Source organism: Coffea arabica, chromosome 2e (assembly GCF_036785885.1).
Source record: "Coffea arabica cultivar ET-39 chromosome 2e, Coffea Arabica ET-39 HiFi, whole genome shotgun sequence".
In the NCBI taxonomy this organism is placed as follows: Eukaryota; Viridiplantae; Streptophyta; class Magnoliopsida; order Gentianales; family Rubiaceae; genus Coffea; species Coffea arabica.
In genome coordinates, this window is record NC_092313.1 from 14,259,344 (window position 1) to 14,285,243 (window position 25,900).

Genomic DNA, 25,900 nt, shown 5'->3' on the forward strand with positions numbered 1-25,900 from the left:
GCATTGTGAAAACTTAACGGTCGTTGGGATATATTTCATGTTTTGATTGCAATAGTCAGACCCTAGAATCAAAGTTGGATTATTCTTTTCATATGTTTAAGAAAGCATAATCATCATCAAAAAGAGGCTCCAAGAAAACTTACCTGCTCAATTTAATGAAGCTGCACAAATTCTCTTGCTTAACTTAGGCATATACAGATTGGTGATGCATGCAAAGCAGGTCATTGCCATCCATTCAATTCTCTCTTCACACTAATTAACAAGATAGTGTCCACAACTATTGCCAGCTAATTCTGAAGAGTTTAAAGGGGAGGTGGACATTTTCTAAATCTTTGATGAATTTCATTCTTTTTTTTTTTTTTGAAAAACAAAAAGGATATATTAATCCAAAGGTCGGAGGATAATTTCAGCGATATTCAAGTAACTTGGACGATTTAGCAAAATGTGTCAAATTATGTGCAACCTTATCTATTTCTCTAGAAATCCATACTACATTCACAATATGCTGGTCTAATAAGGAAGTGTGAATATCCTCAATTACATATGTTTTGTCTATGCGACTAGTTGGTTTTGTGCATTTCTCCTTAATGTTTTGTTCTTAGAAGACAAATAATATGCATCCACTATATAGGTAATTTCATCAGTTTGCTTCTGTGTTCCATTCTGTGTATGCTTCCTAGCTACTTTGAAGCTATAATCTTCTTTTTTCATTGTCATTACCATCCGATTAATTTGCTACATTCTAAATAATTTTTGGAGCATCTAAATAGATAGAAGTCCTGTACTTAACTAGTTAATCTAGATATATAATTCACATCACTTTTCAAAACAACGTACTGTATCTTGTTTACTGCAAGTATAAGTGGGAGGGGTTCGAATTCAGGATCTCTCACGTACACTTCCTTCTCTCCCAGAACCACCCAACCAATCCCTCCCCTTGTGTAAATAGCTATTTGAAGTAATTGTGGATGCTATGTGATTAAGGGATGGTTTTTGTTTGATTATTTCACTTGATTTTGGATAATTAATTTTTTCATATTCTTATTTACTTATTCTTCTACATCTTTAAACTTTTATAATAAACAAAGAAACTAGAATCTATCCAAGAGCAATATTTAGTTGATTTTATCGTTATCTATAGTAATTTTTCATAATTAGATTTTGCAAAATCCACTGCAAACTGGCCATAAATAGTTTAAGTTCTGTCCTTAGTTTTCCTTCTTTCTGCACCATTAAGCCTCTAGTACGTGCAACGCAATTTTGAAAAACGTGACTGAGCTCTAGTCACAGGTACGATTATGCTATTACACCTTTTTCAAGATTTCTCGAGAACCTAAGCAGCTAAACTTGAAGAAGATTGAATGGACAAATGAAAGAAAAAGGAATGGATAATGTCCAATCAACAATATCAGCAAGGACCCATTAATCATAAAATTCATTGTGGATTGGATGGCTGTATATAAGAAATTAAACAATCATTATCCCTCAAGCAGCACGTGTTATCATGGCTGCCCGTGCAACAGGTGCACCCAACCATAAAAGTAGCTTAAAAAGAACCAAGCAATTGGGGTGATTGTTATACTTGTTACCATATTTAAATTTTATCCAATTTATTATTTATATACATGTACTAATAATTATTATCTTTCATTGTGTTTATACATTTTTTAATTAATTTTTTATCTTTTCAAATATTTAATACTTAAATTACATCTTAACGAGTGTTTGTTTAACATCCATTATCCTGACCCAAATAAATTTTAGATGGAATATACCAGGGAATGTGCGAAGGCAAAAGCTTAGGAGCACAAAAGCATATTCCTCTAAATAAACAGAGAAACTATAATATGCTGGTTGTTCAAACCTTCTTTTATCCTCAATCCACACGACCAAAAGAATGTTTTTTATAATCAACGTGGTGGGAATAAATGGTATATTCTTCTTGCCGAATAGAAAAATGAAAATGAGAGCTTAAGGATGTAAATTGAATCAAGGAGTGTGATGATGATAACAATAATTTGGTTATCTTAATTGGATGTAAGCCAATAAAAGAAGGAAAGAAAATCTTTTCAGAAGAAGAATCTTTTTGGTGTATATTTTGCTAGAAATTTTGGAAAATTGTAAGACATGGCATCTTTTTGCAAGTTGAATTATCTCGAAATTTTTTAGCTTAGGAAGAGTTTTCTTGATGAAATTTAAGAAGTCAAAAAGGGGGGTTTTGCTTTTACAAAAGACAAATAAAATTGATATAAATGTGTCCAAAATAATTGCCCAATTATGTTTCTTTTAAGTAGTTCTCTTCTAGCTAATGGATAATAAGGAGGTATGGCACTCACTAAATAAATATTAATAAATGTTTACAAATAAAAAAACAAAGAGCCTAATTGAGTTAGCAACCCGAAGAATAAATTAGGTATTCTTTGTGGGCTAATACCAAAAAAAATGATATTATGAAAACTTGCTTGAACACGAGAGAATTCCAACAAACTTTCTATTCTACCTTCCACCCACCCCTGTCTCCCCCGGTCCACCCAAAGAAAATTTTTTAAAAAAAAACGTGCGCATTTTCATGAAGCTTGAATTCTAGCTGCTATAAAATGGACATGATGCCTAATCTTCAAAACAAATTTTACATTTTGATTTGGACCTCCAATCCAATACTCAATTTGAGGAAACAATAGATCATAGCATGATTTGGGAACATTTTTTGCAATATATATTTTATATACATGATTCACATATTTTACAATCACATTTTTATATTTTCAATTGTATTTCTATCTCATGTACATAACATTGTTAAAAATGCAACACTGATATTCCAAATAAAATTTTCAAATAATTCTATCCCAACACACCGAATTAGATTATGTTACTTCGTAATTATTCAAATTGAGCATTGTCCCTAAGATATTAAAAGCCCCATTCCAATTTGTATGATATCAAAAAAGAAAAAAAAAAGTAACTTGCACCTTCTTGAAACTACAAGCAATTATTGATAATTCTTCCACCTTTTCTATAAGGCAGCAATGTCTATTCTTGCAACACTTGGATGTTTCATGAAATTTTCGTGGTGTTGTTGTCTCCGCAAACCAAACCATTATAAATTAGGTAAAGACAGCCAATGAGTCAAAAGCACATCCACTACTGGCTTTTCAAACTTTGAATGCTGCCGGCACTAAATCCATCTGTTCACATTCACGACAAGTTCCTCATTCCCAAATTGCCCTTAACCTTCTCTTCGTTCCCAATATCTTCAAGTGCTAGTAATTTTTTTTTTTGTAGGCCGACAATCAAAATATTTAAGGACTTACTATCAACTTGTATTAGAACATCCATTAAATTGAAGATCTTTCAAGATATTTATGTTTTAAATGATTTTATTTAACCACAGATTATTTGTACTCTAATCGCTTTAGATTTAAAGGTAGCAAAATAGTTTATAATTCGAGATAAAAGAGCACAAATAAGTATTTAAATAAGGAAAGTATAGTATCGAATTGAACAAGTATAAGCATAGACTAGTGCAATATAGCCTAAAATAATGCAAAATGGTTACTATAGTATGTAGAATTTCATTTTTCTTTCACCAGATTTTATTTTAATTGTCATACAACTAAGTAAAGTGTATTGTTTAGGACCAAAAATAATACCTTTTATTAGTTAAATTACTTATAATATACATTTCACTAGTTGAGTAGCAATAATGAATGTACTATTTGAGTGACCATTCTACTTAAAGAAAAAATTATTAAATAAAATAGAGTTGCACAATTTGCTATGCTCTAAATATCTAGGTAACCTTTGAAAATCACAATTAGTTTATAATTAATCTGTTAGCTTAAAGCTCAACCAAAGTGACATTTTCTAATTGTAGCCGACTCATAGTAAACCTACCTCATGTCTCTAAATGTTTTCATTTCTTTCCCCAAACAAACAAGTTTCCATAGTACCAAAAAAAAAAAAAAAAGAGATTGCATAGTCTAATAGTCAAGGGCAAAGTCATCATTTGACACAACTTGTACGGTTGATCCAACCAAGCACCAGCACACCAAACTCCAAACTAAAGAAATCGAAACAAGACCTATAACACATAGACCCACGTGCTGCCACATCGGTGAGGTGACGTCACGAATGATGTAACACCACTGCCAGGTCAGCACCCTTAAAATTCTTGCGCCTTATCCGCTAAATTTGCCCCCGGGCCCATCCACGTGGCACCGCTGAATTTCTGTCCCCACCCCTCGACTCCTCAAGAAAGCAGTATATTCTTCTACTCCGCGGATGACACTGTCAACAAGTCCCTTTCTCTCCCTTTATGCCCACGTGGCATTGTCACCTCTCCACGTGGCATTACCCTAATGGCTTGCTTGTGGTCCATATGGGGAATTAAAACCACTCAATCCTCACTTGATCAAACAGCAAAGATACCCGACGCGTGGATAGACCATTCACCTGACGCGTGCCATGTACCGTTGAAGACAGCGCGTGACAGAATAGCACAAGTGTGCCAGTTGGCACCACAAAGTATACGCTGGCCGACCTTATCCTGTTTTTATATTTTCTCACTTTTTATTTTTTGAAGAAAATTTTTTTAAAAAAAAATATTTATTCAAAAGCACTCAGCCTTCACACGGAAACCAGAGGGAAAGAACTGATTTTTGAGGGGGAGACAGAGAGAGAGAGAGAGAGAGATAGACTAAACCCTAGATTTCTATCTGACTGAAAGCAGAGTTTTTGGATTTGACTATCAGATCCTAAAGATAAAAGAAATATCTTGTAGACAAATTTTCATCATTATACACAAAGGTCAGTTTCAACTTTCCATTTTTCCCCCACATTTTCCAGTTTTTATGTATTTGTTTGATTGGATAAATTTCTAAATGAAGGAAAAAGATTGAAAGGCTTCATTTTTTTTTGTTTTTATAGTTTTAATATGACATGCATGTATGAATAGGGGTAATAATTAATCCATTTTAAGGTTGAAGATTGGATTTTTACCGCATTTAGCAGAAGGGTTTCTGTTTGATTGCATGGATCTAATTTTTATTGAATTTAACGTTTTTTTGTTTATTGCTTGGTTTTGGATGAAACCCTTTTCAGATCCTGGTGAATTGGTGTTGGTTTGCATAGAAAGAAGCAATCTTGAGGTTGGTGAATTGGTGTTGGTTTGGATAAAGAAGCATTCTTGGTGTTGTTGATTTTGTTATATGATTTTCACTGATTCTTGATTGTTAGATTGTTGAACAAAAGTTGGTGTAAAGATGATGTCCAGATCATATACTAATTTACTGGATCTAGCATCCGGTAATTTCCCTGTGATGGGCCGTGAAAGAGGCGAAAGAAAGCGCCTCCCACGGGTAATGACAGTTCCTGGGGTAATTTCTGAGCTGGATGATGATCAAGCTAACAGTGTTTCGTCGGATGTTCAGTCATCTGTTGCCGTAGACCGTGTGATTATTGTGGCTAATCAGCTTCCTGTAAAGGCAAAACGTAGGCCAGATAATGTAGGTTGGAGTTTTAGTTGGGATGAGGATTCATTGTTTTTGCATATAAAGGACGGCTTACCAGATGATATGGAGGTTATATATGTAGGGTCTTTGAGAGTAGAGGTCGATTCTAGTGAACAGGATGATGTTTCGCAGTTACTGTTGGATAGGTTCAAGTGTGTACCGGCATTTTTGCCTCCAGACATTCTGGCCAAATATTATCATGGCTTCTGTAAGCAACATTTGTGGCCACTTTTCCATTATATGCTACCATTTTCTGCCAGTCATGGGGGTCGATTTGACCGCTCTTGGTGGGAGGCGTATGTTGCAGCAAACAAGATCTTCTCACAGAAAGTTATTGAGGTGATAAATCCTGATGATGATTATGTTTGGATTCATGATTATCATCTGATGGTTCTGCCTACTATCCTGCGGAGGCGCTTTAATCGGTTAAGAATGGGTTTTTTCCTACACAGCCCCTTCCCTTCATCAGAGATTTATAGGACTCTACCATTGAGAGAGGAGATTTTGAAGGCACTGCTGAATGCTGATCTTATTGGGTTCCATACATTCGACTATGCCCGGCATTTCCTTTCTTGCTGTAGCCGTATGCTTGGTTTGGAGTATCAGTCGAAAAGGGGTTACATTGGATTAGAGTACTTCGGAAGGACGGTGGGGATAAAGATCATGCCTGTCGGGATTCATATGGGACAGATTGAATCTGTGTTGAAGTTTGCAGATAAAGAATGGAGGCTGGAAGAGCTCAAACAACAATTTGCAGGCCAAACAGTGTTGCTCGGAGTAGACGACATGGACATTTTTAAAGGTGTCAATTTAAAGCTTTTGGCAATGGAGCAAATGCTAAACCAGCACCCTAAGTGGCGGGGAAGGGCAGTCCTAGTACAGATTGCCAATCCTGCTAGAGGGAAGGGCAAGGATTTAGAGGAAATTCAAGCAGAGATACAAGCAAGCTGCAAGAGAATCAATGATAATTTCCGGCAGCCTGGTTATGAACCCATTATCTTTATTGATAGACCAGTTTCCCTCAGTGAGAGAGCAGCATATTACACTGCAGCTGAATGTGTTGTAGTTACAGCTGTAAGGGATGGAATGAACTTGACACCATATGAGTACATAGTTTGCAGGCAAGGAATCCCGGGGTCCGAGTCTACTTCTGATTCAAATTCTCCGAAGAAAAGCATGATAGTGGTTTCTGAGTTCATTGGATGCTCTCCTTCACTCAGCGGTGCTATTCGAGTTAACCCTTGGAATGTTGAAGCAACTGCTGAAGCGTTACATGAGGCCATTTCAATGCAGGATGCTGAGAAACAGTTGCGCCATGAGAAGCATTATAAATATGTCAGCACCCATGATGTTGCCTATTGGTCGCGTAGCTTCTTCCAAGATTTGGAAAGAACTTGCAAGGATCATTTCAGACGCAGGTGTTGGGGAATAGGTTTGAGCTTTGGTTTTAGGGTTGTTGCACTTGACCCTAATTTTAGAAAGTTGTCAATTGATGATATTGTGTCTGATTATTCAAGAGCTAAAAATCGGGCAATTCTTTTGGATTATGATGGTACTGTGATGCCTCAAACAACAATCAGTAAGATCCCCAGTCAGGAGGTTATTTCAATCTTTAACAAACTCTGCAGTGATGTAAAGAATACTGTCTTTCTTGTTAGTGGACGAGGAAGGGACAGTCTGGGTAAGTGGTTTTCTCCATGCAAGAATCTTGGTATAGCTGCTGAACATGGATACTATCTAAGGTTAGCTCTCTGCTATTATTTTTTGGTTTTTATCTTGGTTCTTTTCCTTTTATAGCTATTTATTTGCATGTGGTGATGTTTTTCAGGTGGCCTTATGATGGAGAATGGGAAATGTGTGGGCAGAGCAATGACTTTGGGTGGATGCAGCTAGCTGAGCCTGTAATGCAGCTATATACTGAATCTACAGATGGATCCTACATTGAGAATAAAGAAAGTGCAATTGTCTGGCATCATAGGGATGCTGATCCAGGTTTTGGTTCCAGTCAGGCAAAGGAAATGTTAGAACACCTTGAAAGCGTGCTGGCAAATGAACCAGTTGCAGTGAAGAGTGGTCAGTTCATTGTAGAAGTCAAACCCCAGGTACATCATAGCTCGGTCTTTGCTTTGCTTTGCACATGGATGGATTTCAGGCTTCTCTGACAGATTGTGTCTTTCTGTCTCCTTGCTGGTCCTCTTATATAAAACTGACACCAGCGCATTAAAATCTTTCTAGGTTTTCTTGTGGGGAAGACATGGAACTAATTAATCCAAAAAAGGTCCTTTCGAAAGATAATTATGCTTTAGTGATGGACCTGTGTGGCTGTTGAAAGTCCTTCGGATTTTCTTGTGAAGAATTAAATGCAAGTTGAAATAATGTTTTCTAGTTTCTTCCTCAGTGATTCATCTGCTTATTTCCTCTTGTCCTTGGGCACTGAATCTTCCTGATAATTGCTTATATTATGTGAAGAAGTAGTATGCCAAAAAGCTGAAGTGTAAATGTGAAGCTTATTATATACTTTTTTTTTTTTTTCCAACGTGTTCTCAATTTTTTGGCCTAGAGTTCGTAAAGAACTCGATTATCTTCCTGTTTCTGTATGATTGTCCTCTGAGGCTTGGATTAACTTTCCTTGGAGTCACTCTTTGAAACTTTCCTCAATCCATTTGCATTTCATGGATTTGTATGATCTGTAAAATTATTTATAAATGCACTTTGGTATGTCTATTATTAATTGTTTCTCGACAGTGTGAGCTGTGGCCACTGACCAGGTGTGGCTGATTGGATGTAGTAAGGCCTTGTAATATGCTATTAGCATGACTAGATGAAACTCTAGTCCTTACTATTGACATCCCTAGTCTACAATAATAATATTAGCATGACTAGATGAAACTCTATTCCTTACTATTGACATCCCTAGTCTACAATAATAGTAGAATAAGTGGTTAAGAAAATAGTCAAATATGACTGGATCTTCAAGTATTAGACTTCTGGTTCTTTTTCCTGGTTTAAACACTGGTTGGTAACTTGTCTGGAAAATGTCTCTGTGTTAAGCTGTATGCATTTAATAGTCATTCACTTCCATTGAATTTATTAACCTCGGGTTTAGCTTGCTTTTCTCTGAATCCTCTTTCTCTTTAATTGGTGACAACTAGCCTTTGCTACAGGGAAGGGGGATGCCCCTCCTTTCCTCTTTGTGAGCTGCCCGTTCTGAGTTCTGGCAGAAAGTTTTTGCAGACATGTTGCCTGGCAACTCCAATTGATAGCTTCTACATACAATGCTCTTTGGACCTTTTTTTTTTCCTAATTCTAACTCTTCTCCATCCAGTCCCCCTTCTGAATGGAGAAAGGGGCCTCTGTAAGGAGGTCTAAGGGGGAAAATGTTGTTGCTGGATGATGATATGCTATCATTGTGCCACTTTATATTCCACTTTAGTGAGCTTATCAGCTTGCCTACTTGGTCGCTTTAAATGTTGGCTACTTATGCTAATTAATAATGAAGTGATTGTTATTTCAATTTCTTTGTGTATTCATTCACTGATTGCCATGATCACAGGGAGTCAGCAAAGGTGTAGTTGCAGAGAAGATCTTTGCATCAATGACTGAAAGGGGACGACAAGCTGATTTTGTATTATGCATTGGTGACGACAGATCTGATGAAGACATGTTTGAGATAATTGGAGATGCAATGAACAGTGGAGTCCTTTCATCTAATACTTCTGTTTATGCCTGCACTGTTGGTCAAAAACCTAGTAAAGCCAAGTATTATTTAGATGACACCTCAGAGGTCATAATGATGCTTGAAGCCCTTGCTGATGCCTCTGACTCTGTACCATCCTCGGTGGCTTTCACAGAAAGCTCGGACTGAAGTCTCCTTGACGGTCTTGTCTGAGTTCATTTCTGTTCTTCACGATCATACATTTTGAAGGATGTTCTGGAAGCCTGTCAGGGACCACAAGTGTTCCCTTGTGGGAAAACAATTGGAGAGTGGTTGATCCAACTCTCAGCGTGATATTATGGCTGTCAAGAGGTTTTAGTGCTGTCATTGACGATAGCAGGGGAAGTGTGATTGAAACCCAGATAAACATGTTAAGTTGACAACTCAGACAAGTGAAAGATTTACATGACTTTGCACCCGGATGGATTCATTCGTGGGCAGTTAACAAAATAAAGAGCACAGTCAAGAGAGTGTTGATATGTTCATTTGCTTGTACAATGTTGTTCAGTGGGGCTGATGCTCTATGCAATTCATTTTTTCATATTGCTTCAGGCAGTCTTTGCCTCAGGCAACAGGGAATTTTGGCAGCAGCGGTCTGGAGAACTGCTATTCAGGGTTCTTCGTCAGATAAAAGTGTATACAGAACTTATGTTTTATTTTTGTTTTTTCCATGTTACTTTTTCGTTTTCGGGGCAGAGTGACAGATTCATTGACACCAAATTTATTGAACCTGTATAATTGTAAATGATATAGAAAATTTTGGTCTCGTATTCGTCCTCCCTTTTCTTGTAATATTGGAGGGTTTCATTGAATCAAAGTTGATATCTGAATAGATTAGGTTTTGGAGGTGAGGAGATCAGCCCAACATCCATTCGTAGCATTCTTTGCTGGATTTGGAGTGTCTCGTTTAAATGGTACCTCTCTGGAAGAAGGGTAGTTGTTACTTGTTACTATCCAGCTTTGTGACCACAAAGTTAATAACCATTGGCTGAGTTTTTTTTATTCGTTATCAGGCCATGTCTGATTCTAGCTTTCTGCTTGGGCTTCAATTCTATCCGAAGAGTCTGATTCATTCAAGATGGCACTCCATGAACTTGGACCATTGAACTCATGGTTTTCTGGTCATTACTCATTAGGATACGTACCTGTTTATCCAAGGAACTAGACATGGTAATTTTTCACCATCCAACAGACCCAAGAGACAAAACTGGTGATAACATAAAGAACTGAAACAAGTCAATTACGATCGCCATTTTTTTGTTTTTGAGGTGTTTCTTTTGCAATCTTGAGATGAGCTTTACAATGCGTTCAGGACCAGACAATTCCAAAATACAGATGAGAAAAAATTGTGGCTGGTAGAGGACAAACTGATTATTATGGAAATGGACAATTTAATCCATCCAGTTTGATTCTTGAAACTTTGTAGTATTACCCATCCGTATTCAAGATGAAACCAGACTATGTAATAAATCTTTTTATGTATTCTAATGGGCTTGGCTTATGTTTAATATCTTAATAAATGCTCCCATGTGGAAATTAATAATGTTGGATTCTTGAGTAAATTGTCTCATATGTGCTATGCTTCGTATTGGTCTTTGTTGGTCCAGAAACTCCCAAAAAGTATTTTGTTTGGTCATGATTTTCTTCTCCGATAAAGGGGCATTTTCATGTCAAAAAAAAAAAGAAAAGATGAATGGTTTCCTCTTTTGGATTATTGAAATCCTACTTCTGCTTGTGATGATCATCGCTCTAGGTCAAAGGCTTGGGAAAATGGCTCAATTTGGTAATGTAATGTCTGGTGGATAGAAAAATTAATAAGGTAGAAACTAGAGATTTAATGAGAAATTCACCTTCACTTATTCTCTATTTCACCTATTAATAATATCATTTGCTATGAGAAACCGGCAACCAATTGATTTTTGAAAGTGAGATTATTCTTTTTAGTTCTTGTCTTATAGCTAGTGAGTTCTCTATATTTCTTCAAAAAGAATTAACTAAAGTAAATAAGACATTACTTTTCTCCGTCAAGATATATATATATCCAAAACTTTTTTACTCTTGTAATTACGCTCAAAAACATTGCAAACATATATATATATATATATATATATATATATATATATATATATATATATATATATATATATATATATATATATATTCCTATTAATAAACCTTGAATTCTCGCCAAAGACTCTAAGTTAGGAAATCAAATATATTTCTTGAATTTTAAAGAAAAGAATTATATGATAGAATCGACCCAAAAAAAAGGTCTAATCGAGGGACGCTAGAGCCAAGTTTTTGTTTGGATACCCCAATTATTCCAAATAATATTTCGCTTGCATCATAGATACATTTTTCAACCCATCTTTTTATATTCCCAACCACCTTTTTATCTCACATACATCACATCACAAAAAGTGCTACAGTAATTATTCCAAATAATATTTCAAATAATACACTATCCAAACAAACCAGGAAGAAAAAATTATTATTATTATTCAAGATATTATTTCGTTATTTTCAGTGGAACAAGTGACAAAAGATAAAGTAAATTCCAGGAAGAAAAAATTGGAGGAGAAAGATTCACTTCATTGTCAATGTCTTTTATCTATAGCCTGTGATCTTCCCCAAACAGGCCGAAGTTATTAGAAATTGAGCATGGATTGCTCTCTAAAATGGTGTATTCATTGTGCTTGCTGCCTTCTCAAAAACAATTATCTTGTACTTTCTTACCTTTTTTTTTTCAGAGATTATAAACTTTATAAGAAAAAAGAAGAATAAAAATAACTTAAAAGTCGAAACCACTGACCTAATGATTTGATGTCTTTTAACAGTATAAGTTGTATACTTTTGAAGTATAGCTCACCTTGATAGGCCAAAAAACCATTAATATTCTTTGTCCGCCAGAAAAATGCCAAAGTTATATAGCGCCCACTGGACAAAGTCAATTGCAGTTTCAGAGCTTAAGATAGAACGTGAAGCAAAGTTCAGTCATGTAATATTGGGCCCATAAACCTGCCTGAGCAACCCGTGATTTACTTTGTTTTGTAATGATTATCTCAATTCTCAAAATTTCAGCTATGTCCCCTTCATATAGAACCGTTCAAAACTTTCAGTAACTATATGCCAATCCTAGTCCCGTTTAGATTGCTATTTTTGGATTTTTTTTTTTTAGAAAAATGTACGGCAGTGATTACTTTTTAATATCCCAGTCCTAGTTCCATATTTTTCAATTACTTTTTTTTATCTCACGTACATCATATTTATATATATATAAAAAAAAAACAGGCTACGATATTTTTTTTTTCAAAAAAATTATCCCCAATAATCTACTATCCAAATACAATCGATATTTTAATTAAGAAGTGACATATTTCTTGTTATGCAGACATAACAAGAAAGCAGCACAGATTAATTAACAAGTGACATCTTGAAACAAGAAGCTTAAAATATAGCCCACAATGTCTGCCTCCTTGTGGGGTGTGCAGCAAATCAATTTATCTGCTTCTTGTGATCACTACATCCCATGTAATGGAAGAAATTAAGGGTAAAAGATGTATGTGCAAGAATGAGGTACATAGTGTCACTTTTGTCATGTAATTGATGAATTATTTCTCACTATCTCACTATTAGCAAAGCAGACAACACAACCTTCATTTTGACTCATTTGCAAATTTGTTTGCCAATTCTAGAATACATACAAGTGATTGTCCTTGATCAAGGGCCAATCAACAAAATAGAATACTGTTTTACTGTTTCCTACTAGTGGATTGGTTAATTTCTTGCCGGATTTTGTGGTAATTGAAATTGACATGATATCAATTTCACTACTACTATCTCTGTGAGCTGGATATGAGTACAATACCACTTCCCACAAATACATTATATTATGTTCTAAGCAAATTGGAATTAAACCACCACCTATTACCTAACCTAACCAATGAGTGTATTTCTTGAATGCACTTGGAGTTCAAATTTGGTGCACAGCCACAATGAAAAGAGCCAAAAAGGTGAGCTTGCTAATTTCTTGACACTCAAAAGAGTTTGAATCTCATTTTCTCCTTCTCCCCTAACCCCTTTTTCATTATTAAAATTACAACATAATTATAAACATAATGATAATACTCTACTACTACTACTACTACTAGCCAACTACTAATACTAATAATTGCAAAAGTATATGGATGCTACCTTAGAAGAAAAGGAAGAGAAAAGAAAGCAAACTCTTTGAACACTTGCATACAATAATACAAGATCCTTGGCAGAGATGCCATCTACCAAACTATACTCTAAAAGTTAATCCCCTAGTATATATATTTTAGTATTAATAATAGACATCCATTTCAAGGCAAGGTGCTGGTTTTGGTCTGTCATTCTCTGGGCAGACTAAGATAAGAAATCAAAATAATAATATTGGAGAATTCCAAAATTGTACCAACATATTTTTCAAACAAGGGGTCCACATTTCCTCTCTTTTTTCTCACTAAAAATTACAAAGACATGCACCCCTTTGTCCCCACAACTTGACCGCCTATCTTTGCCTTTGTCACCGTCCCTTTCTCTTTAGTCTCCATCGCTATTAAAAGTACAGTACATATACACTTAGTATATTACAAAATCCAGTTCATTTCCTCCTGAACCACTCTCTCTATTGTGGGGACAAAACCCAATTATGCTGCTTCTGTTCTTGGCCAGTGTCACATATGATGAGACAATATAATACAAAACCTTGCACTCTTAGCTCCCCACGCGCCGCCATGATTTTCCACCATGCCATCATCTACCAGTAGCAACTAGCATTCTTTGAATTCCAACTCATAATTGAAATCCCATCTACCCCCCTTTTTTTTTTCTTTCCTCCAAATTCCTCAAATTTGTATTGTGTAACAGTATGTAAATCCTTAAACCAATACTTTTTACTGATAAAGTACAGCGAGACATGAAGTAAAATGCAGATAAGTTATGCTATAATACATTGCATACATGAACTAAATTGTAGGATAAATTAATTCAGGTGTGAGATTACTCAATCTTGATATCTTTTATTCTTACAATTACTTTTATTTATGGCCCTACTCTAGCCTATCTTTACCACTAATTTGCCAAACTCTGGTGCTTATGCTATCAAAGTTGATCTAAAGATTCACATACTGTCACATTCCTCTTTTGCTGGAAATTGAACCTAAGATAAAGCACAGCCATAGAGGGAGGATCCCAATTCAACTTTGTGCACATTTTGAGGTGAGCCCTCTGCCACTAGCAGAAAAGTGCACTAGGCTCCTCTGCCATCTTACCAGGGCATGTAACGCCAACTTGCTTGCCTATCTTACCTCTTAACCATGTACATAGTATTAGAAGCCGTAAAAAAACTAAAACTGCATTTTAACTGTTGGCAGCAGACCTGGCCGGAGATAAGTATACCTGGCTTTGCACCACTGTTTGGCCAACCTTAAACCCTGGAACCACCGTAAAAACCACCCGAAAATCACCATCTGCTGCAGTAAAAATGTCGTCTGTCACGCTCTCCATGTACACTTCAGAGAATCTACAGTTCTTTTTCACTTGGAAAATGCTGACTTCATGATCAAATGAGAAAGCTAAGCAGTGCAAAAGCCAAACTCTTCTTCCCATCTCAGCAAAAGCCTTGAAGAATTCAGTTTCTGGATATTCACCAGAATTTACTAATTTTCTCTGATTCAAATTCCCAGAAAATGAGAATTCCATTTTGGGATGAATCAGCTGGAGATACTTGGACTTCAAGAATTTCCCGAGAAAAGAATTGGGATTGTGCTTCAGAAATTGAAGAACACTCACTGACTTCACTTTCTTGAATTGATCAAAAAAGAAAAGCCTTTTTTGATACCCCCCATTAGGCCAAGGTTGATTCTCATGTTGAACAGCAAAGCCTGGATCATTGAAACCGCTGAAAATTTCTCTGCAGACAAAAGATTCAAATGCAAAACCTTTGTGATCCTTCTTGACAAAATTGACTTCAGGTTGTATTGAATTTGCAGCGGCTTCAACATCCCAATTGGCAGACACCATCTCTTTAATCATCAGCTTCACAAAATTACGTATGGATCTCAATGCATAGTGCAAAACCATGATGAAGTCTTTAGAATTAGCCTCAGAGAACTTAACATTGTCAAGAATAGAAAAAGATCCACTTGCATTGATCTTCTTCTCAAGGGACTTGTTGTTCTGTATGGCCTCATTCAGCTCTCGTTGAAGGGAAGAAATTTGGGCCTCTTTTCCTTCAATTTCATTCTGCATTTTCTTCATGGTAATCTCATAAGTCTTCATCAGAGATTGCTGTTCTTGAATCTCAGCCAGCATTAAAGTCACATGAGGGGGTGAAGCATCAATCTGTTTCTTCAAGAAACTGTGTTTTAACTCAGACAGAGCTTTCAGCTCATCGACAACAGCCTGATCTGCAGACTGAATAGCTTCACCATTGTAAGGAAACTGAGCCATTTGTATCTCAGCATAAGCTGCCTTAACAGATGAAACTGTAGCAAAAAGCTTAGCAATGAAGGCTTCCATTGCAGCTCTGTTCTTTGACTCTTTTGCAGCATCTTCAATCTCTTCTTTCTCAAACTGTTGGGATTCACAACATTTGAGCTTTTCTTGAGGTATTAGCAAACAAAAGGCATTGTTTGAGCGGTTTTTTGTGGCTGTTTTCAGATGAATAACTTTCTGGAATTTCTTGGCTAGTTTGTTTTTTGATGGAGCTGGAGAAGGTCTGATTGAATCCATTGATTTTGTAGTATGCAAAAAATTTAGAGGACTAAAGACATGTATGAACTGAGGGAAGAAAATGGAGGAAAGAAAGACCGAGGAGCAACAAAAAGGGTGGCTTTGAAATTATCAGTGGGAAAAGAAAAGAAAAGAAAAGAGGAATATAATATAGAAAAGCAGGACAATTCTTTGACCCTATGGCCGAAATCAGAGATTGAGCTGGCTAAAGTATGATTTAAAGCGCGGGAAAAAGAAAGTTAAAGGATCATCCATAGATATGGACATGGGAATAGATATGCAGGCTTGGGAATTTTTAAAATTATTATATATTGAACCATTTCAAGAAATTAAGTTGATTTGGTGCTGTATAATATAAGAGAGCTTTGACCAAAAAAACACTCTATTTTTTAAATGGTTGTTATGTTATTTTTTCTCCAATATTTTCTAGATTGTTAATTAATCATGAAAAGTTTATTGAGGAGAAAGTTCAAGTTGTATAAACATTGATGTTTGAGTTTCGCAAACATATTGATTGTAGAAAAGAAGTAAAAAACAATTATTCCCATGTACTCAACGTAAAAAAAGTTAATGTTTTCGAGAAGTTGAAGATACCTTTTTCTATACCTGTTTATCTTATAAAATAAAGTGCAACATAAAATTATTCATGTACTCAACGTAAAAAAAAGTATGTTTTAGAGAAGTTGAAGATACGTTTTTCTATACCTTTTTATCTTATAAAATTAAAAATAAAGTGCAACATAAAATTCTTAAAAGGTTATCCATTAAAAGTTGAACTATGACACTTAAAACATAGGTAATAAATTTGATCTATGAAGGTCTATCGTGCATCAAATTACTAGTATCACATTACTGGTACGAGATTTTATTGTCTAATATTAGCATGTATAAAAAGATTATTATAAGGTATGATTTCACAAACCTCCCTTGAGGTTTCAAATAATTTCACTTAGCACCTCTTAATTTTGAAAATTGTCACTTGCCTACCCTACTTTTAAGTTCATTGTTAACCCATTTCAAAACATATTTTTTAAATACTCATTTTTTGAATAGAGGAGATGTTTTCATTCCAAAAGTGCCCTTTGTTGTCCTACTTTTTTCCAAAACTAAAAGCATGTAATAAAAGGTTAAAAAAATAAATTGTATAAATGTGTAATTTTGATGGACACGATATAATTGTAGATATTTTAATGTACAAAAAATTAATTTTAATAATATATTCAAAGTGTTTTCAAGCAAAAAATTTTTTTATTCCTTTATTGAATAGTGTTTTTGGTCAATTTGAGGAGTTTTTCAAATTTTTATAATTTTTAATATTTTCTAAATTTCTTGTCTAGATTGATGGCTTGTAAATCATAAAAAGGACAAAAATGTTTGTGTTCACAAACTCGTTTGAGGTTTTCTCAAAGACCAAAAGTTATTTTTTTTAATTCAAATGTTATAAAAAGTTAAAAGTAGGGGTGGCAACTAACATTTTTAAAAGTTTAGAGGTGCTAAGTGAAATTGTCACAAAACACAAGGAAGGTTTCTAAAATTATCCCTTGTTATAATTGTGATTTCTAGAAGTGGAAAATCTCTATTATGATTCTTTTTTTTTTCCCTTCACCTTTGGAGGGGGTAGGTGTGCATTTGAAGAGGGAATGAATTGAATAATTTAATTGGATTGGAGAAGCTGGGATAGAGAAATCATGTGTTTTTCTTCGAGGTTGTTTGAATTATATTTTTTTAAAGAACTTTTATGAAAAAACTACTATAACACTTTTTAAATTGAAATTTGAAAGAAAAATATTCAAGAAAAATGAAAATTTTCCAAAAAATTTTCGATCATAGGGTCATTTCTATTCGTTAACAGAATCCTTTTTGTTTTGTTTTCGAATTTTGTTTTGAAGTGTTTTTAATTCGGAACAGTAGTTTGTTGATATCATTGCAAAGTTGTTGGTGTCAACTATTCACTGTTCAGTGAGTGGGGTCCAAGTAATGAAACTACTATTTGGGAAGCAAACAATCTGGGCAGCATAATGAATTTGGGTGGTATTCACTCACTATATTTGACGTCAAAAACAAAACAAGGTCCCATAATGCCTGGAAGAATCTATCATTCTGTTATTGTATTGTGTACCTCGTTAAATGGCAACAAGTAAATCTGATTTGTGGGATGGGAATGGATGAAACAAATCCAGTTCTTTTTGTATAATAAAAGGAACAAAGCTTAAATATATATTATACTTAAGCAATATAATGGCAGATATATATGTGTTTATATATATATATTTATATATATATATATATATTTGCAGATACTATGAATATTGTGGCACACGAAATAGTACTTGTGAATCAACTAGATATCATGTTTGTGTGACGTGTTGGTGGGGAACAAAATATGTGACTGATTATTGCCAACAAATTCACAACTATTATTTGTTGTAAAACAAAAATTAAATCAGTTATACAATTGTCGAGAATGTTTTGATCGAGTGGTTAAAGTTGAGACGTCTAAGAATTAGAGATCTTGAATTGTAATCCCCTTTTTCCCTTTCCGATTCTTGAATCCTGCCCCTCCCTGCTTGGAAAAACTTTAAGGAAAGAAAATAAATTATACAATTGTTAGAGAGAATGATAACGTATTAGGGTGAATAAAGCCATTTGCACTTGTTTTTAGGTTTTTAAAAAAGAAAGAAAAGTTATTTCAGAAAACATATTTTTGACTTGGAGTGAGACCCAATATCTCAAACTTCACAAATGCCTTGTGTTTCACAACTTTGCACAAGGATCAATAATGTCTATCCACCACGAAAATAAGAAAAAAAAAAAAATCTATGATGCCTATTAATATCTACAACTTGCAAGTCCTGAAAAGCGGCTTGAACGATAGATTGTGATATTATCATGTCAGAGGAGACTCAGAGTAATTTTTCTTTGTTTCACACCTTATTGCCTCACTTGGATAAAACTGCATTATGTTTCAGAAGGAAATGATAATAGAACCCCTAGAAAGTCAAAAAGATTTTGGAAGATCTGCAGTCCGGATCCCCAAATGAGCCAAATTTGATTGGATTTTATTTGAGGGATGTTTATTTAATGTCAGTTTAATACATTGTTTGCATTGCAGTTTTTTGAGGAAAAATTTTTACGCTTTCAGTGAATATAATTCTTATTCGCTTTTTTATATCTCATGTGTTATAATATATTTTTTTATAAAAACTTCAAAACATTTACAATCCAAATAGGACCGGGTCACGTTTCTTAATTCATTGTATTTGCTTGTCCCTTATATTTTGGATTAATTAAGATTTGGGCCATGTTTTAAGAATCGAAGCTTTCCTTTTTTTTTTTGTTAGAAAAATTGAAGCTAGCGGGTGACAAACCAATTATTACAGAAGCTAATGACTGGCAGACTCTAATTTGCTTCAACTTTTCAAAATTGATTCTTAAGGAGACCTTACAAAAAAAAAAAAAAATCAATTGAGTAGTTCTGTCCCATTAATATGAAGATTAGAGTTGCAACTTAAAGAATAAGATCAAGAAAAGAAAGCACCAGACAATAGCTTTAATATCTCTCACTAAAAAATATTTATAAATTTATTTCAAAAAATGAAAACAAACCTGTGGGAAGCAATCAAACACGCATTGCACGAATGTGAGTACGAGGGGCATCAATTATCTGGACGAAAATGAAAAACCACGAGACAAAAGCATGCAGATATGGAAACAACTGCTGAAAATGACTTGACAGGAATTTGAATAATAACTTCCTTTCTTGCATAAACTTGGAATAATCCTACAGCAAGTTAGTCAATATTGAGTGAGTAAATTTCTGAGGCTTTCTGGCAAGTCAAGAAAACTGGTCCTGCTACCAGTTTGAATTTTTAATGTTCATGTATCAATTTGTTGCAGGTTTAGATGGTCCACATTGGTACATGAATGTTCATAGCTGTTTTCTTTGAATTCTTGCTGCAAATGCCCACATGCGGGTTTGATGAACTAAGTGTGTACATAATAAATTCAACACGATTCTTGTCCCAATAAATCAGTGAAAAAGAACAGGACAGACAAACATTTGCCTCATCTGGAGAATACAGGGCAATGACTGACATGTGAGCAACAATTTTCTAGTATCTAAATGGGACGCCAATCTTTGTTTGGATATCAATTTTTTTTTTCAAATAATAATATTTTACTTATATTTAAACACATTTTTCAACCTATCTTTTTATATTTCTAACTATTTTTTTTATCTCATATACATCACATCACAAAAAATACTACAGTAATTATTCTAAATAATATTTCAAATAATACTACTCTATCCAAACAATTCTTTAAAAGTTATATTCATTGTTTTGGCTTTGGTGATTTTAACTGAATGGGATTGAAGTTTATTAAAGAATAAGATCTGGCTAAATGATGGGGATAAGGCAACCCCCTTGTAGACTTTTGGAGTACCACTATCAGAGCCTTTATTATCAGAGCCTTTTGAATTCAAGGGCTTTATGATCACCGGTCTCAATTGTATTTATAATATAGATACTAACAAAAAATAAATGTAAATATTAAGACAATAAATGTATAACTCGAACAACAACATGTAAAAAAAAAAAAAAAAGCTTTGGCACTTCTTGAAAGTTTTGTCTTATAATCGATGTTAAGATAATTAAAACTTTAACTTTAGGAGTCCCAGTCTTTTCTAATGTGTACTCAAACAAAAAATAAATAAACAAATAACAAAACTGAGGTGTATTAATGCATAAACATCTGTTGCTTACTGCATTTACAGAATTGAGAGTTAAAAAGTAAGTAATTATATTCCTTAACGTGATTTTGCACTTGACGAACACATTATCCATTCTCTCCACTCCATCTTTAAAAATTGTATATTAAGTTGTATTACATCTTAACCTCAAAGGTTTCTTGATACATTTCATTACTTTCTTTGGTCCTTAGTGTGGGCTTGACCATTTCTTTTGATTCGACAAGATTCTTGAAGTGAAAGTTCAAAAATTTTGCATATTGAGAAGAAAAAAAAAAATCCCACAGGTGTCTGTCTTCCACATTTAGTCCACTCATCTTACATACTAATCATATAAATTTCCCCTTACTTCTTGACAAATTGTTTACAATTAATATCTTGAAGGAAGAATTGGCCCATGTTCAAATTGTATATTCGAATTGGCTCCTTCATTTCTTTAAAATTTAAAAAAAAAAAAGAAAAATTTCAAAATCACAAGTTAAAGATAATTCAGGTCGTTATCATGCGCATTCGGTGCAATACATGGTTCAATTTAATTCTTGAACTTTTGCGCATGATTCCTCATATTCTACATACAATAGTATGGTAGGAATAAACTTTCCAACTTATTGGTTTAGTCAAATGAAACTTTGAAAATGGATTGGTTTTGTTTGGTCCACTAAAATTATTTGTTTAAACATCTTGAAGTAAGCACTATTGCTCCTGCAATCATTTGGGGAGAATCAGTTGCTGGGATAATTTTGCTGTCAATGTCAATCAATTCAAGACTATCGGGTCTTGGTCGCTACATCACCAACGCCTGAACCAAAGTGGCTATTGGAAATTCGAATGAACTTTCTCAATTAGCCATAAGTACTTGTGAATGAACACTGAATTTGAGCAATAGAATTCTTTTTCATCATGAAAACTCACGAAAAGTGGGTCTAAATTATTAACAAATCAGCAACCAAATTCAAACCCACTAACCAATCTAGCAAAAGAAAAAAAATAATAAAAAGGATTTTATTTTTGAGGATGGGGTGGTGTGTGCTGGGGGGGGGGGGGGCAAGACAAAGCTATAGGGATAATGCTTGATGTTTTTCAATTATATATTTCCTTTCTTCTACACATTTTCTTTTGTCACGTCATACGATATTCACATGTTATATGGTACATGAACTAGCTCATAATTGTATCTTTACGACTTTTACACCGATATGCAAAAGCTTCCCGTTGAATTCTCTAATCTATAAACTTTCCACCTTATCTATCAAAGAAGAAATTATCAACCAAAAGCAAAAACAAGATGGCTTAGCTAGAAAAATGCTGCAAATTTTCCACTGAATTTTTTCATGCATTTTTGGTCCTACATAACACAAAATCTTGCAGGCTTAGCTAGCATCACATGTATGAAGGTATAAAGGTCTTGTCAAATATCACCTCTACAATTCTTGGTCAATTTCCACTCAAAAGATGCTGAGCAATAGTAATCCGTATGGGTCGACTGCATCTCCCATGTTACCTTTTCAAAGTGAAGTTGTTCTTTGTCAAGCCGAAACATTTTGCACTCCATCATCGCCCTAAAGGCAGACAATCAAGAACAGAAGATGAAGAACATGTGTAATGCCAATAGCCTTATGAAAAAAGGCGACAAGAAGGCAATACATTTCACTTTACAAGTTCAATGTTTGTTTTTCTAATTTCTGCGTTCTCCCAACAAAATGTTGCTAATTGGAGAAAATGATTTTTTTTTTCCTTCTTCAATCATATTATTTTGTAGTTTATAGGGCATGGGCAATGGGTACTTAAGTTAATGTGGAATGGAATTTGATGAACTCCTGAATGATGTTTTTAAAGGTGACTATGACCCCTTAACTTTAATTGGTTTTTCCTCAAATACAATTATTAGACCTTCGCCAATTTGTTAATTGTAGTCCCCTTTCATAATACTAAACAGTCATTTCAATGTAGTAGATCACAAGGCATGTAAAAGGTAATGATTTTGTTGCAATACATCCTATTAAGAACTATGCAATGCTAATTATGTGAACCTATAAAATGGATAAGCGTGTCTGGTGGATAATATAATTCCAAAAGGCTTAATGGAGAAGCAGGCCTTGTTTTCATTTTCAATAAGTAGTGAAGTAATTATTATACACCCACAACATCTTGCTGCTAGAATAATTGTTGGCTTTGGTGGCAGATAGAGCAAGATAGCATCACTTTTTATAAAAAAAAATTATTTCTTGGATCAAGGATCAATAAAATTTGGAGTTAATTATCTATAATCACAAATTAAATCCATCTCCATAATTCGGAAAAAAATCTATCTCTCTCTCAGTGGGGTCTAGAACAAAACATAAATGATAAAAATTGAGGAACAAGCACTCCCTAGTAATTGAGGCTCCTGCTGTAGTTTTATCTTTGTTTTCTCCATTTGCATTTCATCTTCTAGATGTGTTTCTGGAAAAAGATTACGATAACACTTTATTCAAAAGAGTGTATATTTGGTTAAAAATTGATTCAAAACTTGGTTATGATTTTGTATATTTTAATTATATATGGTATATATTTTTCCTGGAATCTTTGGAAGGAATTTTTCTTCTATGGCTTTTGGAATAACGCAGAATGATGTAGAATCATTTGTTAATCACATGCCATGCTGCCATTTTTCACCGTTGCTTTGAAGTAAGAAAATGACCTTATTCTAATTTCTAACTTTACACAACCACCGATCTTGGAGAATAAGCACTGAATTCCAATTATATATTTGCCCAAATGGATTGAACTTTTATTGATTTCCACCTACCTAGGTTTAGAAATCATCCCATACAACCTCATAGTTATGTTTGATTTGGTTTTAAATGTACCGTTGAATTCTTCGTTTTAGTCTTTCACTATGCATTATTTGATCAATTTTACAGAAAACTATTAGAGGCTAAATGGCACCAATAGTTCTTGAATTTTTTCATCCATCTTTCAATTTTTTTCCCTAAACATTTAAAATGTGTGTATTAGGTCCCTAAATTCATAAACTCGAATCTAATTAAAACGAGCGCTAAACATGGTTTTAAAAAAAACCTGGTCCATTTCATTGGTGAATCTAATAATTTATATGGAGTGACGACTCCATGGTTCCTCGAAGAGATTAATAACTTGTGCTTAATTTTTCCAAGATGAAACGACCAGCCGCAGGAAGAAAAAATTTGTCACCAAGCTAACCTCAACTTGTGCTTAATTCTGTTTCATTCGTAATTCTTTTTTTTTTTTCTTTGAATCAAATGATCGTCCAATTCCGTATTATATGTTAGATACTTTATCTGTTGCTTCTGTAAATTTTGATGCCTAACATGTTATTGCAATACCAAAACTTCGATGTATTTATGACAATTAAAGGAGGCAACCCGTTGGCTGTAGTCCGCATCAATCCATGAGGAATGACCGTCGACGTTGATTCATTTCCAGTCTGATTAAAGTATTAAACGTGATTCCTCCAAATCAAGAATATTCCTCTTCCATATTTACCCAATTAAAACCATGGGAAGATAATGAAAGGCCTAGGAAAATCACATTTATTAAGCAACAAATATAAAATCCAAGGAGCTGAGGTAAATTGATGTTGTGTTTTCTGTCCTCAATTATTTGCTTGGCCTGTTATTAGCCAAAAAATCCAAGTTTCTTTTGCTGTCCTGAACTCCTTCCTTAATATCACTATAATAAGGGATAATTTCAGAAACCTCCCATGAGGTTACTTGCATTTTCACACAGCTCCCTTCAGGTTTAGAAAATTACACCGACCTCCCTTGATGCAGTGAAATGACAACAATGTCCTTCATTAAATAGATAATCTATACCATGCGATGAAACAAAATGGTGAAACGGAAAAAAAATTTGTCATTACTATTCATCTTGCCACAGATTCACCAACTATTTATAGTTCTTGGTTTCTCCCATCCCTCTTGAGTCCTATCTCTTTTCTTGTTTTTCCCATAACCTGTTCACACCAGCCATAATGACAGCAAAACTATGTTCGCCTCTCTCATTCTCAGTAATTAGAACCTTTTGATTTTCCAACTTTTCTTATGCTTTGCTGATGCTAATGACTTGAAATTGCCAAATAATAAATTGAGGTGAGTAGATTTTATTGTTGAAATAGATAGACACGAAGAGGATCTAGTGATAGATTTAAAAAGAAAAAAAGAAACTGGTTGGAAGGGGAAAAGGTCTAGATGAGGGGCATACAATTTTGTCTTCCATAAAGATAAATTTTCTTGTATATTAACAGCTGCATTTGGGTTTCTTTAATTGATTTGCAATAGTTGATAGTAGTTTGGTATGGATATCGAAGTTGGTCTAGATCCCTAGATGTTGATGGAGTATTACTAAATTATATGCTTTGCTATGTAAAAGCATTGCTCTTTGGTATTGGTGGTCGTAGGCTAGGATATTGTTTTATGTTTGGCAAGATGACAGCCAATGAGATCACAATTTGGAATGTGAGATTGGTTAATTTTGGACAAGAAATGAAATAGATGAATTGTAGAAACATTTGGGTATTTGAGGTGATTGTTGTAATTGATTTGCACTAAAAGCATTTGAGCAGAGGTTGGGGATTTTATGACTGTCCAAATTTTGGGGACTGAGTTGGAGTGAATTTGGAACTCTGCCATACTGTAGAGAGGGATTGAGTTGGGAATACTTGATTAGTTGCAAAAATGTATAGGTGGAAGGTGATGACTAAATTATTTTTCCTTTTTGTTTTCACAATTTTAATAGAAGGGTAGTTTAGGATTATTGAAAAAGAATCTAGGTTATTGGGCCTACATGGTTACCTAAATAGTAAAAGTAAGGGTAGTAAGTGTAATTTTGAATAATTGAGGGGAGCTATCTATAATTAATAGAAGCCTCGGGGGAGGTTTCTGAAATTATCCCCTATAATAATTAACAGAATTAATCTTTCCACACTATTAGTGTATACACTGATGGATTTACATGCATTCTATATAATTTGAATTTGAATTTGAATACCAAATTTTATATATATGATATGTATCTAAATCCTAATATATACGCTATTAGGGTTTGTTTAGTTTGTGAGATGATACAGAATTAAATTATAAAACCTGTATCATTCCATAATTTGGTTATTTTTTATGCACGGAATGATACATCCACTTAACCGAA

The 25,900-nt window shown here is 34.3% G+C and overlaps 2 protein-coding genes across 3 annotated transcripts; one reads left to right on the forward strand and one right to left on the reverse strand.

Annotated features, from left to right (window-relative positions):
* Positions 1–4,642: 4,642 nt before the first annotated feature.
* Positions 4,643–9,998, forward strand: LOC140004134 (probable alpha,alpha-trehalose-phosphate synthase [UDP-forming] 7). 2 transcript variants are annotated; one of them, XM_072079110.1, is made up of 5 exons: positions 4,644–4,809; positions 5,104–5,150; positions 5,239–7,255; positions 7,342–7,615; positions 9,067–9,998. In XM_072079110.1, the coding sequence occupies exons 3-5, from the start codon at positions 5,265–5,267 to the stop codon at positions 9,376–9,378; spliced, it is 2,577 nt and encodes an 858-aa protein (XP_071935211.1). In that variant the 5' UTR covers positions 4,644–4,809; positions 5,104–5,150; positions 5,239–5,264; the 3' UTR covers positions 9,379–9,998. The 2 variants fall into 2 exon arrangements, with proteins under 2 accessions (XP_071935210.1, XP_071935211.1); XM_072079109.1 differs by having other exon boundaries at positions 4,643–4,809; positions 5,104–7,255.
* A 4,381-nt stretch (positions 9,999–14,379) lies between these two features.
* Positions 14,380–16,164, reverse strand: LOC140036688 (protein GRAVITROPIC IN THE LIGHT 1-like). The gene has a single exon (XM_072079111.1). It carries the CDS (start codon positions 15,985–15,987, stop codon positions 14,614–14,616), a length of 1,374 nt encoding a protein of 457 aa, XP_071935212.1. The 5' UTR covers positions 15,988–16,164; the 3' UTR covers positions 14,380–14,613.
* Between the last annotated feature and the right edge of the window lie 9,736 nt (positions 16,165–25,900).

Excerpts from the sequence above, each read along its gene's own strand:
- LOC140036688 (XM_072079111.1), bottom strand. The coding sequence starts at position 15,987 with ATGGATTCAATCAGACCTTCTCCAGCTCCATCAAAAAACAAACTAGCC.
- LOC140004134 (XM_072079109.1), top strand. The coding sequence starts at position 5,265 with ATGATGTCCAGATCATATACTAATTTACTGGATCTAGCATCCGGTAAT. Across the intron at positions 7,256-7,341 it reads GAACATGGATACTATCTAAG|GTGGCCTTATGATGGAGAAT; the intron begins GTTAGCTCTCTG and ends GATGTTTTTCAG. Across the intron at positions 7,616-9,066 it reads TTGTAGAAGTCAAACCCCAG|GGAGTCAGCAAAGGTGTAGT; the intron begins GTACATCATAGC and ends CCATGATCACAG.